Below are 14,555 nucleotides of genomic sequence, written 5' to 3'. Positions count from 1 at the left end.
TTACTAGTAGGGCTTTTTAGAGTCACTACTGATAATGATATTTTCATCATCAGTCGTGTTAAACAGGGTTCAGGGGGGTCTTTTATTAGCATGTTACTATGTATGACACTGAACTCCCTTTTTAACTTGTAACCTTTTAACTCTCAGAGGTGACCAATATGAAGCTTCTCCTTATAAAAGGTAATGTAGTGTTAACAACTGAGTTGAAAACATAAATTGGCTCGCGTAAAGGGTAAAAAAGCTAACGTTTCGAGAAGGTTCTCTAGATGCATAGCAAACCTTGACTATCATATGCTGTTTACCCATAACCCACAGTTAAATAATTAGAGTGTATGGTTTCAGAGACTAAATTAATGAATTCTTTTTCTGTTTTGCAGAGAGGAGTGGGATGAACTGAATGTATTGTTGGTTGGATTTGGTCAACAGAAATGCGTTCCTGTAAGTCCAATGTGCAAGTTCTGTCTTAACTCCAAGATCTGTCCTGAAGGTCGAAGAAGGAGCAGAGGAAAAGCTGAGGAGGAAACTAAGAAGAAACTTTCACCCAGAAAGGATAGAAAGGACACTAAGACTTAAGGGGAAATTAAGTTTTACTTTAACTTAGGCTGTCCTTGTCTTTAGCCTTGGGCCATGTTGTGCAAAGCTGGGTTGAGGTAGCCTCATGGTTAGTGTGAAATCTGATATCAGATCTTAACCCTCAAACTCCCAGAAGTGATTCGCATGTAACTTCTCCTTACAATATCTGTGCACTATCCAACAAACAGGTAATGAGAAGGTAGAAGTTGTTATCTTGATCTAACACCAAATTCTTGCAACTAATTTACAAGGAAATGTTAAGCAGGTAGAGGAGGAAATTAATAATCAGATCTTGAGAGTTATAGGGTTAAAGCTATAGAAGAAAATTCATTATAATTTGTTTTGTCTACGATTTGATGATTGGATGCCTTTAAAAGAATAAAGAAAATTATCCAAAAAAGGCTTTTTAACAAAGCAGTAAGGAAACCTGAATTAAAATTTAACCCTGGGTTAGCACTAATCAGCCTTCCAACAACTGAGCCCAGGTTAGCATTGGTCCTCAAACCATGTCTCAAGACTGGTTCCAACTGTGTAAAATAAATGTACAGGTTCATGATACAATGGATAAAAGGCGAGATGGAAGCAAAATCAAAGACTGTGAGACCTAGGTAACAAGGTGCTTTTTGTGTCAAAAATGTTTTGTTAGTGGCACCCCTTCCTTAACGGGAGAGATCTGCCGTTGAATTTGATTTAGAAATTAGTTTATACTTTAAATGGTAGATGGCAATGAAGGCGTGCTCTGATTGGCTACTCAAGCTCCTATTATCCTTTGCTATTCGCCTTGCAAAGCTATTCACAATTATCTATAAGACCCCAACAGCCTACCTAACAGGGTCTACCGCCAGGTTCAGGGCAACATTCCCCTGTATCTCCAGCAACAGAGACTAAAGACCCCCCTCCGAAACACAATGTCTCCATAGCGGTTGCTCCAAGCGGTATCGTTTTGTCGTGGTACATGGCTCTTCTATTAAATCACGCATCACGGATAACTTTTTTAACCAATCACGCGTCACGTCAAAAAGGAGTAAGTACGCTCGGTCCAATATCGCAATATCAAATCGTACTTTACAAGTATCGAACACAGTAAAAACGAAGAGTCTTGATTTTTTTAACATCTAAGGTGTTCGTCTGGGCATCATATTCATCATAGGTCTTTGTTCAAGGAGTCAGTAGTCGTATTTTGAACTCTTATATGGCTTAATGGTTATCTCGTGAGAACTAGTATGAACTTTGTTAATTTAGCTATCTTTCGAGCTGTAGAATTCGTGGACCGACCCGTGGACTTTCTGGTCTTCTGGATCCCACGCACTACCACGACAACGAGATCGACAAAACTAACACACAAGGTCATAGTCCTTGTGCAAATTTTAACTTTATTAACTTATGTCTATTGTGTCACGATTGTTTGGACCTACCGCGAAGATCAAAGACATCCAAGGTCAAGCAAAGCTTAGCAAAGGACGGAAAAGACCAGAAGACAGTATCACAGCTGCCCTGGTTTATTGATTTTTGGCAGGACTCTATTTCCTTTGAATGTCTGATACCCTTCTAGGTCAAAGAGCGTTCACTTATCACAAAACTCCGATTAGTAAGTCTTGTAAATCACGCGTCACGCGCTTGTAAAAAAAAAGCAAATCACGCATCATATTGTGATGTCCGGCCCCGCATCACGCGGATAATTTGGGTACAATCACGCGTCACCCAACAAATTTTGGGGCCATCACGCGTCACTCAAAAACCCTTTGCCATCCTCTGTGAAGGCTACATTAGTTCACGCCCAGATCTCCTCGTCGAGTTCCTTGCATCCTGAAGTTGACCTATAGTGATTACCGGGTATAGCAGTTTTGTTCAGTTATGCCTCACTTTCATCTCAGAGAAATTTAGGTCAGAATAAGAAGCCCAAGGATACCAGAATGGACCAAGCCTTGCATTGGGATTAACCTCACCACACTGGTTTGCCCACCATCCACCATGAGGAAAACACTTGCCAGAGTAGTTGTCGTTATCTTGGTCTGGTGTGCCGAATCTCATCCCTCGAGTGTTCAATTTAGGATTTGTCTTACCATAAAACCCATTTCCGATGTTTCCTTCGTACGAAGTCATGTCGCATCGATACTTATCTGTTTCGTCAGCTACCCGAAACCCACCATATTTAGCATATCCCTTTTGGCCGTTGGTTCGGTGCAGCTCTATTCGAAGAATGCTGTCGGAAGAGGCGATTCGGTGCAAGTTGTCGTTTCCAAGCCAGAATTCTTTGGACAAGTCGCCAAAGCCTACTCGATACTCTACCCACGTTCGTTCAAAGGTTTGCTTGTATGGACGGGAACGTCTCTGAACCACAGTCCACCCACCTCCATCTGTGGTTTGGTCACAGTACACGTTTATGACCCCTTGACCATCTGGGTTGATTTTATAAATGCTATTGTGATTCGCTCCCAGGGTTTTCAGCTGCTGACAGCTTCTCACTGTACATGGAACAAAAGAAACAATACGAGACTTGTTGCTGAAAGGAAATTATCTCAAATTTAAGTGTTCTTCTCTTCTATTTAGTCACGAGTTACCCACCTCCGCTGTGCTTTTCGCAATACACTCCTTTATAATCCTGTCGACATTCACACGTGAACATTCGGGGATTCCAACACGCGTCAACACATGTTCCACCATTTTGACATGAAGCCGAGGCGCAACCAGGTCCATTTCCTACCTGAGAGAAAATGGGAAGAATGGTTAAATGTACTTTCATCCTTTTATAAGGCGAAACTTACCATGACAATACCTTATCAGGTTGAAATACATTCTCGTTCTTAGAGCTAACGTTTTTCTTTGATGGTGGTCTGTACCCTTAATTCAAGATGAGTATAGACGTTTGCTATTTCCAAAGTTTTGAATAGGAATTCATCTTTCCCTCTCCTGTTTTCCTTCAAATGAAATTTCGTTTCCGGTGTATATCGACCAACAATTTTGTCTCTATTTTAGCAAATTATATTTACCCGGGATTTCCTTTTAGAAAATAGGCATTTTATGACATCAGTTGTGTCAATAACAAAATTTTAAAATTATGAGTGGTACTTTTGTCAGTACAACAACTCTTATTTGCGGCTTGATTGACTGTTTCCTGTCCAAACTGTTTGATTTCATCTATCCAATTATAAGCACTTAGCAAATGTTAGCCAGTGAAAATGAAAGTGCATTGAGCATTGGATATTTCTTACATTGTTTAGACTTACGACCTGAACTTTTGCAATATGAATCAATTCATGTGCGCATGTTTGAATTAAAGTTTTCATTTCTGCTCGTAATTTCAAATTAGAGGCATTTATTTGACCTCTCGATACGACTTTGACACCACCTTGCTCAGAAGATGGAATTTGAAAAACCGAAGACTTCAAAGGTTCTTGCGCTTGGCAGGTTGAACACTGATGATTAAGTTTCTAACTGATCTGTAAATTTCTATGACTCACCATCTGTGTCGTTGGCTCGTAGTAAGTGATGCCTTTTCTTAAAACAAAGTCACTTGGGGCTGTCGCCTTTGATTGGTCACTTAATTCACATGTTTTCCCTGAGTTTGCGTAATTAAACGATTGACAGCGTGCGTCCCGTAGGCATTTCCACGTGCAGTCTATCGGGCACGTGACGGTGTGTGCTGCAATCACGTGATTAACCAAACTATAGCCTAGAACAGATGTAAACGTATCTTCATTGATATAATAAGCTCAGTTATGCACGCATTCTGATTGGTCCTCACTTATGATCTATTGGAGGACAGACGTATAGATGACGACATCATTAAAACTTAGTTGGTATAGTGTGATCGTCCGGGTGAGTGTAGTTCTGAAAAGAACTGTTGTTGGTGACTACAGTACAAACTATTTTCAACGACTGACTCTGGAAAGCTGGTTTACTAACTTAGAACAGACGCCTCTCAACAGATGTCAACAGTTACCAGCACCTTACAAACGACTCATTAACGACGTGAACAAACCGACAAACAGAAGGATCGAAACCGACCAATGACTGTTAACAAACTCTACACAAGTCTTCCAGCCAATCACATCACGGCTAAACAGACCAATCACGTTCAACAGACCAGACTTTATAACATCATCGACTGACAACTACTCTTCACTTGACTCTGAAGATGACTACCGCACAGATAGTCGAAACGTCAGTCACCAACAACAGTTCTTTTCAGAACTACACTCACCCGGACGATCACACTACACGAACTACTGATACTTCTGGGTTCAAACCATTTACTTTATCATTAAAACTTGTTTTAATTCTTTATTATATAAAACAAATAGATTCCAAGTTGCCGTGCGTCTGTTCAGAAATAGATCATAGATGACGTCAAATAGGGATTTGATTTTTTACTCAAATCACAGCGAATTCGATCACGGGTCCTCCTATTCATCCTCATCGTCCTTGTTGGCCATGGTTTACTCTAGTTTGATCGTGTCTAGAACAAGTTAACTTGAAGTAGTTCCGTTCGAAGGTGAATAAAATTCCATCATTACTAAAAGTGACCATACAGGTGAAAAGAGTTTATCTCTAAGATTTTCGAGCGAACTGCCTAAGTAGTGCACATTACTGCGAGGATCACTTTCATTCACGAAGTTAACTTTATTCCATTACAGCTACAAGCGAAGCGATACTAGATAGGAATGCACGACACGAAAAGCCGAATTTGACAGCTTGAAACTTACCCACGTTAAGAGAAAAATGGCTGGATGCTTTGCTAGTTTAAGTGCTTCGACTCGAGACTCGGTATTTAAGTGTTTTTCGCTAAAATATGAAGATTTGCTTGTGTTGTAACTGATGCACCACAGCGCACCACGATTACATTACCTTCCACCCTACTATTTCAATAGTCTCAACAAATCTACTTGGTTTACATTGGTTCTGCGTCAAGTTTTCTCTTCTTCATCACGGTCGTCTAAGATATTTTTTTTGCGATTATCTAGAATGCACAGATTTCTTGTTCAAGTGAAGCTTTACCTTTTTCAGGATGTTCGAATCTTCCGTATCTTAAACAAGACAACCGACCAGGATTCGACGTTCCTGTTAGATGTTGAGCTGAGGGAGTTGCAAACTTCCAGCACAAGAGAAACTGAGAATGGAAGAGTAAAGTGAGTCGCTGCATCGTTTTCAAGTTACTTCCACTCGGCTTTTGCATTAGTTCACGATCAAAATAAAGTCGTGAACTAAGTTGCGTCAACTTGAAAATGAATAATTTTCGAGTGAAAATAATTCTCATCCACAGTTTGTTTTTGTGTTAGGTTCTAGAAACTTAGCAGGAGACTGGCGAATAACATAAATTATTGAAAGCTCGATCAACTTCAAAACCTGAAACACTTAGTAAGGATTCTCTTCTATTTCTACTGAAGAAAGATTAAACGGTTTAAGGGGGGAAAATAAGTGAGCAATTTTTTCTGAGGAAGACATTGATAACATTTCACGACATTGGTTCACTGACTGAACTTGTTCGTGCGCTAATTAGAGCATTCTTTTCTTTTCAATTGCCATGTAATTAATTAACTCAACAGTTTTCTGGGTTTTGTGGTGCTTTTATCCTGGAAATAATTACCCAAGGGTTCAGAAGTCTAGAATTTAAAACTAAATAACAGAAGACAAGATGAAGATAGAATTTAATTAAAACTAGACAAAATCAGATAAAAACCGATTGCATCTATATAGACAAAACATGAAGGTTTTATCTGATCTTTATTATGGGTTCAGTCCGCAGCTATGTTGACCCTTGAACTCCCAAGATCTGATTGTAAATTCTCCCCTCTAGCTGCTACACATTTCCTAGTAAATAAGTCAGAAGAATTTGGTGTAAGATCAGAACTATTAACTTCCACATGATAAGCTTGAGTATTCTCATTACATGTTGGCGGGTAATGTTATAGGGAGAAGTGACATGTTAGTCACTTATAAGAGTTAAAGGGTAAAGCATTTTGAGGTAATCCGCGCGTTACATAACCTCTTATCAATCTCTGAAGAGTTTAAGTCCTGACCTTACTTTGTCTACTTTCAGGAATAACACTTAAGCGATCAGGTAAACATCGTTCAAAACGAAAGCTTAGCGTACAAATTTTCAAAAGAAAAACTACATATAAATAAAATTCTGCTTTTATTAAAATTTAAAGATATAACGTGAGTCAGCTCTCCTCTACATAAATTATTAAGTATTTGCCAGGCGAGATATGGGGTATTTATTTTTAACCTTTATCTATAAATGCGCGAAGGCACTACTTTAAATAAACATCAAAGCAAGCAGACGGGGGACCAAAACATGAAGGTCCTTGGGAAACTGTTCGTTATTGCACGTCCAGTTCCCAGCCATATTAAGCATACTGAGGTTAAAAGTTAGTTTCTAAGACAATCTCTTTGAAAAAAATTCAAAAATGTCAAAATTTTCAGTAAAATTTCGTCAGACGATATTTGATGCCAAACAAGAGATTGTAAAGTTTCTATTCTCTTGTTGACGCCTATTCTTTGCTCTTTTGGGTTCAGTGTGTAGAAAATTCAATGGAGAGGATGTGCTAATAGGGAATCATTTTTATTCTTCGGCGAATCTCTGGCTTTTTGTAGTGACTAATTACGTAATCAGCTGGTCGAGTGACATCACTTTCCCGCCAAAATCAGCGTTCCATGGCGAGATCGGGGAGGACTGCTCACGATAATACTGATAATGGCAGACATCAGGGAGACTGACGATCCAAACATATGATCAGTTTGTTTTCACGGATTTCCAGGATGAGTACTTCCCCGTATTTCACCTCAAAAGGAAGACAAACACGCTCGGCGGCTAGAGATGCAATCGCAACTTTGTCAACGAACCAAAAGGAACCAAGAAGGCACATCAAAATCGAATACGAGAAGCGACATGAAGAAGACTCGTCCAGGGACGACAAGAAAACTGAAGATGTTGCGGCCAAAAAGCGTAAAAAAGACACATCCACAGCACAGACACAAGGCTCAACTTGGCAGCCTCATAACTGGAGAGAGCAGCTTGCTAATATTCGTGAAATGAGAAAAACACGCGATGCCCCAGTTGATTCACAAGGATGCGAGAAGACAGCTGATGAGAGCCAGTCACCAGAGGTGAGAGGAGATAAAATTTGCAATCCAGTGGGGTGGGGTAAGGGAAGATCCGACACAGTGGTCTCCTCGGAGACAACTAAGCTGATTTATGAGAGGTAGAAACTTTTTGTTTAGTCAATGTCAACACATTCATTTACCCTCAGCAATTGAGTGCATCCCACTTTTCATTTGAGTTATAAGATAAATTATGACAAATAGTTCAACAGCTATATGTTTAACCCTTTACACCCCAACATTATAGTATGCATATTCTTCATACAGTTCTCCTCACATATCCTAAGGTAATGACAAGGAGAATTTGTATAGCAATCAAGAACTTCTTTGCTTGGTGATCATTTCTTTTTTTCTTGTGACCTTGATGTGTGATTCAGGGGTGACAGGGTAATGAGAAATTAGATGTTAGTCACTCTTAGGTGTCAAAGGGTTAAGGCATAAGAACCTGGACAACTGGGCCAGTCTATTTTCAGAGATCTTGCCTTACTGATGCTTATTTCGTCAAAATTTTTGTGATGATTTTGGTTTGTTTTTTCTTACTTGCAACAATAGAGATCTTCATGTATGAGCTACTGGGATAAATGTTGTAAGGATACACCCTCATCCTGGCAACCATTCTTAAATTTCTTATTTAACCCTTTAAACCCAAAGGATGAGTAACATCTCATTTCTCCCTACAATATCATACATTAAGGTCATGAGAATTAAGGAAATGGTCATCAGGAAAGAACCCTTTTGATTGGCAAACAAATTCTCCTTGTCGGCACCTTAGAAAAAGTATAAAGAATAGTGTGGAGAATATGCATACTGATGTCAGGGTGTAAAGGGTTAAAGAGTAGCCAGTCAGAAATCTTACCTTGCATATAAGACTGAAATTTCCCTTCTAGTCATAAAACAAAGTCTGCTGATTAAGCTTGCCACATTATCAGACTCAACTGAAGAGTTTGTTCAGAGGAAAGAGGGTGCTTACAAATATTAGTATAATTCTACCATTGTCCTATCACAAACAATGAAACTAATTGACTATGCTGCATACTATCTGGAATTTACAAGGAGAATTTATTTGACAATCAGGAGCTTCTAGAATTGGACATCATTTCCTTTATTTTCATGATTTTTTAAGTATTTGATGCAAGGGTGAAACTGTTAGGAGAAATTAGAAGCCAGTCACTCTTAGGGGAAAGAGGGTTAAGACAGTCCAGTATTAATGGTTCATCTCTCCTCACTTTTGCAGACAGTCCGATATCAAGTACTTATCTCCCTCATGCTGTCAAGTCAAACAAAAGACCAAGTTACTTTTGCAGCAATGGAAAAGTTAAAGGCTTATGGGTTAACAATAGAGAACATTCTTACAACATCAACAAGCAAAATTGGTGAACTTATCTACCCTGTTGGCTTCTGGAAGGTGAGTAAATTTTTATGTTAGATAGAAACTTGATTTTGACAGAATTTACTCACTAGAAAAGTAACTTGCAGAATAGTCTGATGGCCTTCTGTTCCCTTATTAAATAAAAGTTTTGAACATTTTTTTAAAAACTTACTAGTAGGGCTTTTTAGAGTAACTACTGATAATGATATTTTCATCATCAGTCGTGTTAAACAGGGTTCAGGGGGGTCTTATATTAGTATGTTACTGAAACAAGGGGGCTATACCAAGTTGTTTTATTATTTTCACTTTTCACTTTTTAGCTTACAAAGAGGGGTAGATTGGTTGATATCCTCCATAGAACCCTCTGAGTCCTCCCTCCCCCCCCCTTATCACAAAAACCACTTGCAGAAGTCTAAAATTAGAAAAAGAAACAACAATAATGGTTCTAAAATCTATGACACTGAACTCCCTTTTTAACTTGTAACCCTTTTAACTCCCAGAGGTTATCAATATGAAACTTCTCCCAATAATATCCTTACATTATCCAGCAAAAAACTAATGAGAATATTCACATTTATCAGGTAGAAATTGTTGTCTTGATCTCACAATAACTTCGTGTAACTAATTTACAAGGACATGTGTAACAGCTAGAGGGGAGTATTATCAATCAGATCTTGGGAGTTAAAGGGTTAAGCCTATCCTACCAATGTGAAGTATGGCTGGGTACAACCTAAAGTATTTCTCAGGTTATTTATCATTATTATGCTATGATTGTAGAAAAAAGCCGAGTACATCAAGAATGCCACTAAAATTTGTGCTGAGAATTACAATGGAGACATTCCACCAACAGTAGAAGAGCTGGTCAAACTTCCAGGTGTGGGCCCAAAAATGGCACATATCACCATGAATGTGGCTTGGGGACAAGTGACTGGAATTGGAGTTGATACTCATGTTCATAGAATTTCTAACAGACTGGGATGGGTCAAAAAACCGACTAAACTGCCAGAGGAAACTAGAATTGCTGTAGAAAGCTGGCTTCCAAGGTAAAAGTGATTTTGGATGACAGCAAGTTATGCAAATACTCTTCACAAGTGCAAGTGCAAGTTCCGCACAACTTTTACAAATATTTTAAAATAAACAGGCTTTTGTTTCTTCCTGACTTTCAAAGAGCAGAATGGAAAAAGGAAAACTTTAAGGACCTTCAGACCTAGATTCAAGGTTCTCTAGATGCACAATAAACCTTGACTATCTGGTTTCAGAGACTAAATGAGTGAATTCTTTTTCTGTTTTGCAGAGAGGAGTGGGATGAACTGAATGTATTGTTGGTTGGATTTGGCCAACAGACATGTCTTCCTGTAAGTCCAATGTGCGAGTTCTGTCTTAACTCCAAGATCTGTCCTGAAGGTCGAAGGAGGACCAAAGGAAAACTTGAGAAGGAAACTAAGAAGAAACTTTCACCCAGAAAGGATGGAAAGAAAACTAAGACTTAAGGAAAAATTAAGTTTTACTTTAACTTAGGCTGTCCTTGTCTTTAGCCTTGGGCCACATTGTTCAAAGCTGGGTTAAGATAACCTTTTGGTTAGTGTGAAATCATTTATCAGATCTGAAAAAGAAAATTCATTACAATTTGTTTTGTCTAAGATTTGATGATTGGATGCCTGTTAGAGAATAGAGAAAATTATCCTAAAAAGGCTTTTTAACAAAGCAGTAAGGAAACCTGGATTAAGATTTAACTCTGGGTTGGCACTTATCAGCCTTCCAACAATCGAGCCCAGGTTAACGCTGGCCCTCAAACCATGTCACAAGACTGGTTCCAACTGTGTAAAATAAATGTACAGGTTCATGATACAATGGATAAAAGGGGAGATGGAAGCAAAATCAAAGACTGTAAAACCTAGGTAACAAGATGTTTTTTTTGTGAAATATTTTGTAATAAGTGGCACCCCTTCCTTTAAGGGAGAGATCTGCCATTGAATTTGCTTTTAGAAACTAGTTTATACTTAAACAGTGAATTGCAATGAAGGTGTGCTCTGATTGGCTACTTATCCTTTGCTATTCACCTCCAAGTAATACGCATGGGATTTGTGCTCAAAAATGTTATAATCATTATAGGAATAAACAAAGTAAAATCATCTTTTTGTGCTATGTTATCATTATAGGAATATACAAGGTAAAGTCAGCTTTTTGTGCTATGTTATCTCACTGTATTAGTATATACTAAACCAACTATTCAACCATGACAGTGGCTGGAAGTGGACAATTTCACATTTTGCAGTGTTGTACAATATCACAGTTGTAATAATGGTCAGAAGGCATCCAATATTGTTCAATAGAATGGCAAATTCACTGTTGATATCTTGTTCTGCTTCTTTAATCTAATCAACACCCATCAATCTCACACCAACAAAATAAATTTCATCCATGAATTAAATGACAATGTTTATCATTAAGCTATTTACATGTTCACCACCCACCAATTCTTCCAAATCATCAAATTTAATTGCAGTTAACTCGCATGAAATATCTGCAGTAATCTCTAATGAATAGCTTACTCCTTAAATAAGGAAATACCCCACCCCATTGTTGATTAAACTTTTATGTCTTCTAAACCCATTAGGGTTTTTTATGTCATCTTGTAGAGCAATGCCTATTTGGAAATCTCTTCTTAGAAACAAAAAGCTTTTGAATTGCCCAGTAATTACCTTCAGATACTGTTTCAAATTAGGACACTGTTGTAGTTCTATTTTAAGCCTTTAACTGTTATGATCTAATTCAAGATTCTCCCCTCTAACAGCCATACATTTCCTTTTTAATAAGTTAGAAGAATTTGTTTCTAAACTGAGATGACAGTCAATGGCTACTGGCATCATCTATTTCTGAATAGAGTATTGATAATGCAAGAAAGATCACATGTATATCTTATTTATGAGTTTCATTTTATAAAGGTTGGGGCTTTATAGAGAATGTATGCTCTAAAAGAAACTACAAGTAAGGTTGGCTTTGTCAAAATCATGTTTGTTTGTCCTTCTTTGCACATCAGTCCCACACTGTTCCTAATTATCCCTTCCTAATACCATTGAATCACAATAAAGTCAACATGTTGTCCTCTGGTACACTACATAGTGTAACATAGATCTTTTAAAGCTCATTTCTGTTGTAAATCAACTGTGGCATGGATCTTCTACAATCTCTTTCATTTCCTTTTGAAGGAAAAGAATGGTTCTAATTTGACATTCTAAAACTTATTTGGAATGTATCTTGTCCCAAACAAAGTGAATCCAATTTCATTCCATGATGGTGCCTCAAACAGAATTCCTCTCTCTTTTGGGGTAGCAAATTCCTGGCATCCATTCCCTGTCGTCTTCTGAATTTCCTGCAAAGGAAGGAGCTTGATTCCAAATGCTTTAGCCACCTTCCTCAAAGTATGACTCTTCCCAACCACGATTCCAACATCTGCTTTTAACATGGCCAGTATATCTCCAATGGAATCGCCCACAAAAACTGAGATGCCATTTGAACTGTCAGCAGACAGCTTGTGGACCAAATCCTGAAATATTGTTTCCTTGTCAAAAGGACTTGTCACTTTCTTTCCCACATGGCCCGATGATAATTCACCTTCAAGTGGGAAACTGTTTGCAAAAATGTTCACATGCCTGAGATGATCTAAATTGGCCTGGATTAACTCCTGACACCAGTTGACTGATATTAGGTGCAGCGGCAAGTTGATGTGATTGAGAACGTTCAGGCATCCAGGACTGAGCTTCACTTCCTTTGCAATTTCTTTGATGCCTTCCTTAGATATACCTTTGAGGATTTCACTTGCTTCTACCTTCTTAATCATTGCCATGTTATATTTGTTCACCTCTTGAAGAAATGACCTCAAACCTCTCTCATTAAAATATGGCAAAGAATTGGGATCTGTGTGAAGAGCCATTGACCTTGAAACAGTTTCTTGGTGGCCTTTCCAGTAAATGGTTCCAATTTCTATCCAGCGTTCGTCAATAATCTTCATTTCAGCTTGAGTAGATGATCGATACCTCTCTGATGCCTTGTAAAGGAGACTAGTCGTGTCCTTCTGAGTACAAGTGCCATCAAAATCAAAAGCGAACAGATTGACTTTCAAACCCATCCAGTCTGCTTCACAAGCCATTGATGGTGATGATGCAAAGCCAGTGTCCATAACTGCTGCCATGATGACTGAATCAAGGAAAAAAGAGATAAAAAGCTTTAGCACCACAGTTTCAAATATTTCAGACAGAGAACATCACTCAGACAGTGTAATCTACTAGCCCAGCAAGATAGGGTAAGATGTACAAACTTTTAATCCTTCCCTCCCAAGATCTAATCAGTGATTCTCCTTACCGTTTAGCATACAATTCTTATATTGTAAGTTTAGAGAATTTGGTATTGGTTCAACTGAAAAATCCCTTAACCGCCGTTTTTTTTTCCTTCTCATCACATAACTGCTTGAGATTGTATTGATATTGTAAGGAGAAATTCTGTCTCAGTCACTCATGGGAATCAAAGGGTTTACTGAGTGTATCAAGTAAAACATATGTTGCAACTAAGCTTTTATTGCATCTCGCCAGTGCTTTCTTAGCATATCAAATTACTGTGAAAAAAAATTTAAGTAAAATAACAACAAAGCTGATATTCAAAATATTAAGTGTGCCATTTGTCTTCAGTGCTTGCTTTGTATGTCTGTGAAAAAGTGCAAGAGTGAAAAAAGGCTGACAGCTGACCGGCAAGGAAGAACTGTTATGGGTCTTCTACAAGGCTCCTTTCCACTGTGACACAACTTATGTAGGCACGAGCTGAAAGGCGTGCAATTATAATTGCTAAAGAGGGCAAGGGCGTCTAGACTGCATGGGGTGATATAATAACAAAAACACTTGGCATGAAGACAAAATCTGAATCAATCTTATTGCAAAGTAAAGCCCATTGATTGATAAAGCATTAATCGTGTTTTTTTCTTTTTTTTTGCAGACTGTCAAAGATAGAAAAAAAATAATTCGTCATATTCAATACGATCTACAATAGTGATAATTGTTACCCACGAACGTGACTACTTGCTCAAATTTCTAAAATATCACTATGCAACAAGAATCTACGTTGACAAGTTTTCTTGCTCTTTTGTGAATAAAATGCCCTCAAGTCCAGCTGTTAACTGAATCTTCCTACGTAAGCTCGTGGTTGCATTTGTCACCGCCAGTATATGTGTTACGATTTTGTGTTATTAGGCAAAAAAATCTAATAATCGGGAAAAAGTTCTCGACAAAGCATCTTCTTAAGGCAATCAGTTACGTAATCAAATCACTGAAGAAGAAATATAAACAAGTTCACCCACCAACAACAGAGAAACTTGCTTTGGCTATAAGACCAAAACTTCCTAATCCATTAACTTTGTAGAACTGAGACAATTTCGCTCTGAATTTGCCTCTTAACAGCATAAAGCGGCAGGACAAACCTTTGGTGTATTTATCTACCTCGCTATCAAGTCTCCTGTTTT

At 38.2% G+C, this 14,555-nt stretch overlaps 3 protein-coding genes across 3 annotated transcripts; 1 reads left to right on the top strand and 2 right to left on the bottom strand.

Moving 5' to 3' along the window:
- Positions 1 to 2,292: 2,292 nt before the first annotated feature.
- On the bottom strand, positions 2,293 to 5,839 carry LOC149038556 (fibrinogen-like protein 1). The gene is made up of 4 exons (XM_089184840.1): positions 5,572 to 5,839; positions 4,035 to 4,246; positions 3,145 to 3,277; positions 2,293 to 3,038 (listed from the first exon to the last, which is right to left on the bottom strand). The coding sequence occupies exons 1-4, from the start codon at positions 5,828 to 5,830 to the stop codon at positions 2,422 to 2,424; spliced, it is 1,221 nt and encodes a 406-aa protein (XP_089040966.1). The 5' UTR covers positions 5,831 to 5,839; the 3' UTR covers positions 2,293 to 2,421.
- Positions 5,840 to 6,900: 1,061 nt separating this feature from the next.
- Positions 6,901 to 11,397, top strand: LOC149038555 (endonuclease III-like protein 1). Its single transcript, XM_089184839.1, has 4 exons — positions 6,901 to 7,683; positions 8,912 to 9,082; positions 9,824 to 10,089; positions 10,341 to 11,397. The coding sequence occupies exons 1-4, from the start codon at positions 7,306 to 7,308 to the stop codon at positions 10,534 to 10,536; spliced, it is 1,011 nt and encodes a 336-aa protein (XP_089040965.1). The 5' UTR covers positions 6,901 to 7,305; the 3' UTR covers positions 10,537 to 11,397.
- LOC113666179 (uncharacterized) lies at positions 11,396 to 14,541 on the bottom strand. Its single transcript, XM_027181943.2, has 2 exons — positions 14,394 to 14,541; positions 11,396 to 13,243 (listed from the first exon to the last, which is right to left on the bottom strand). Exons 1-2 carry the CDS (start codon positions 14,494 to 14,496, stop codon positions 12,282 to 12,284), a joined length of 1,065 nt encoding a protein of 354 aa, XP_027037744.2. The 5' UTR covers positions 14,497 to 14,541; the 3' UTR covers positions 11,396 to 12,281.
- Positions 14,542 to 14,555: the final 14 nt, after the last annotated feature.

The sequence above is a fragment of the Pocillopora damicornis genome, chromosome 10, assembly GCF_964200805.1.
Source record: "Pocillopora damicornis chromosome 10, jaPocDami1.2, whole genome shotgun sequence".
Lineage (NCBI taxonomy): Eukaryota > Metazoa > Cnidaria > Anthozoa > Scleractinia > Pocilloporidae > Pocillopora > Pocillopora damicornis.
The sequence above is the reverse complement of the archived record's forward strand: the minus strand, read 5'-3'. Positions and strand labels throughout refer to the sequence as shown.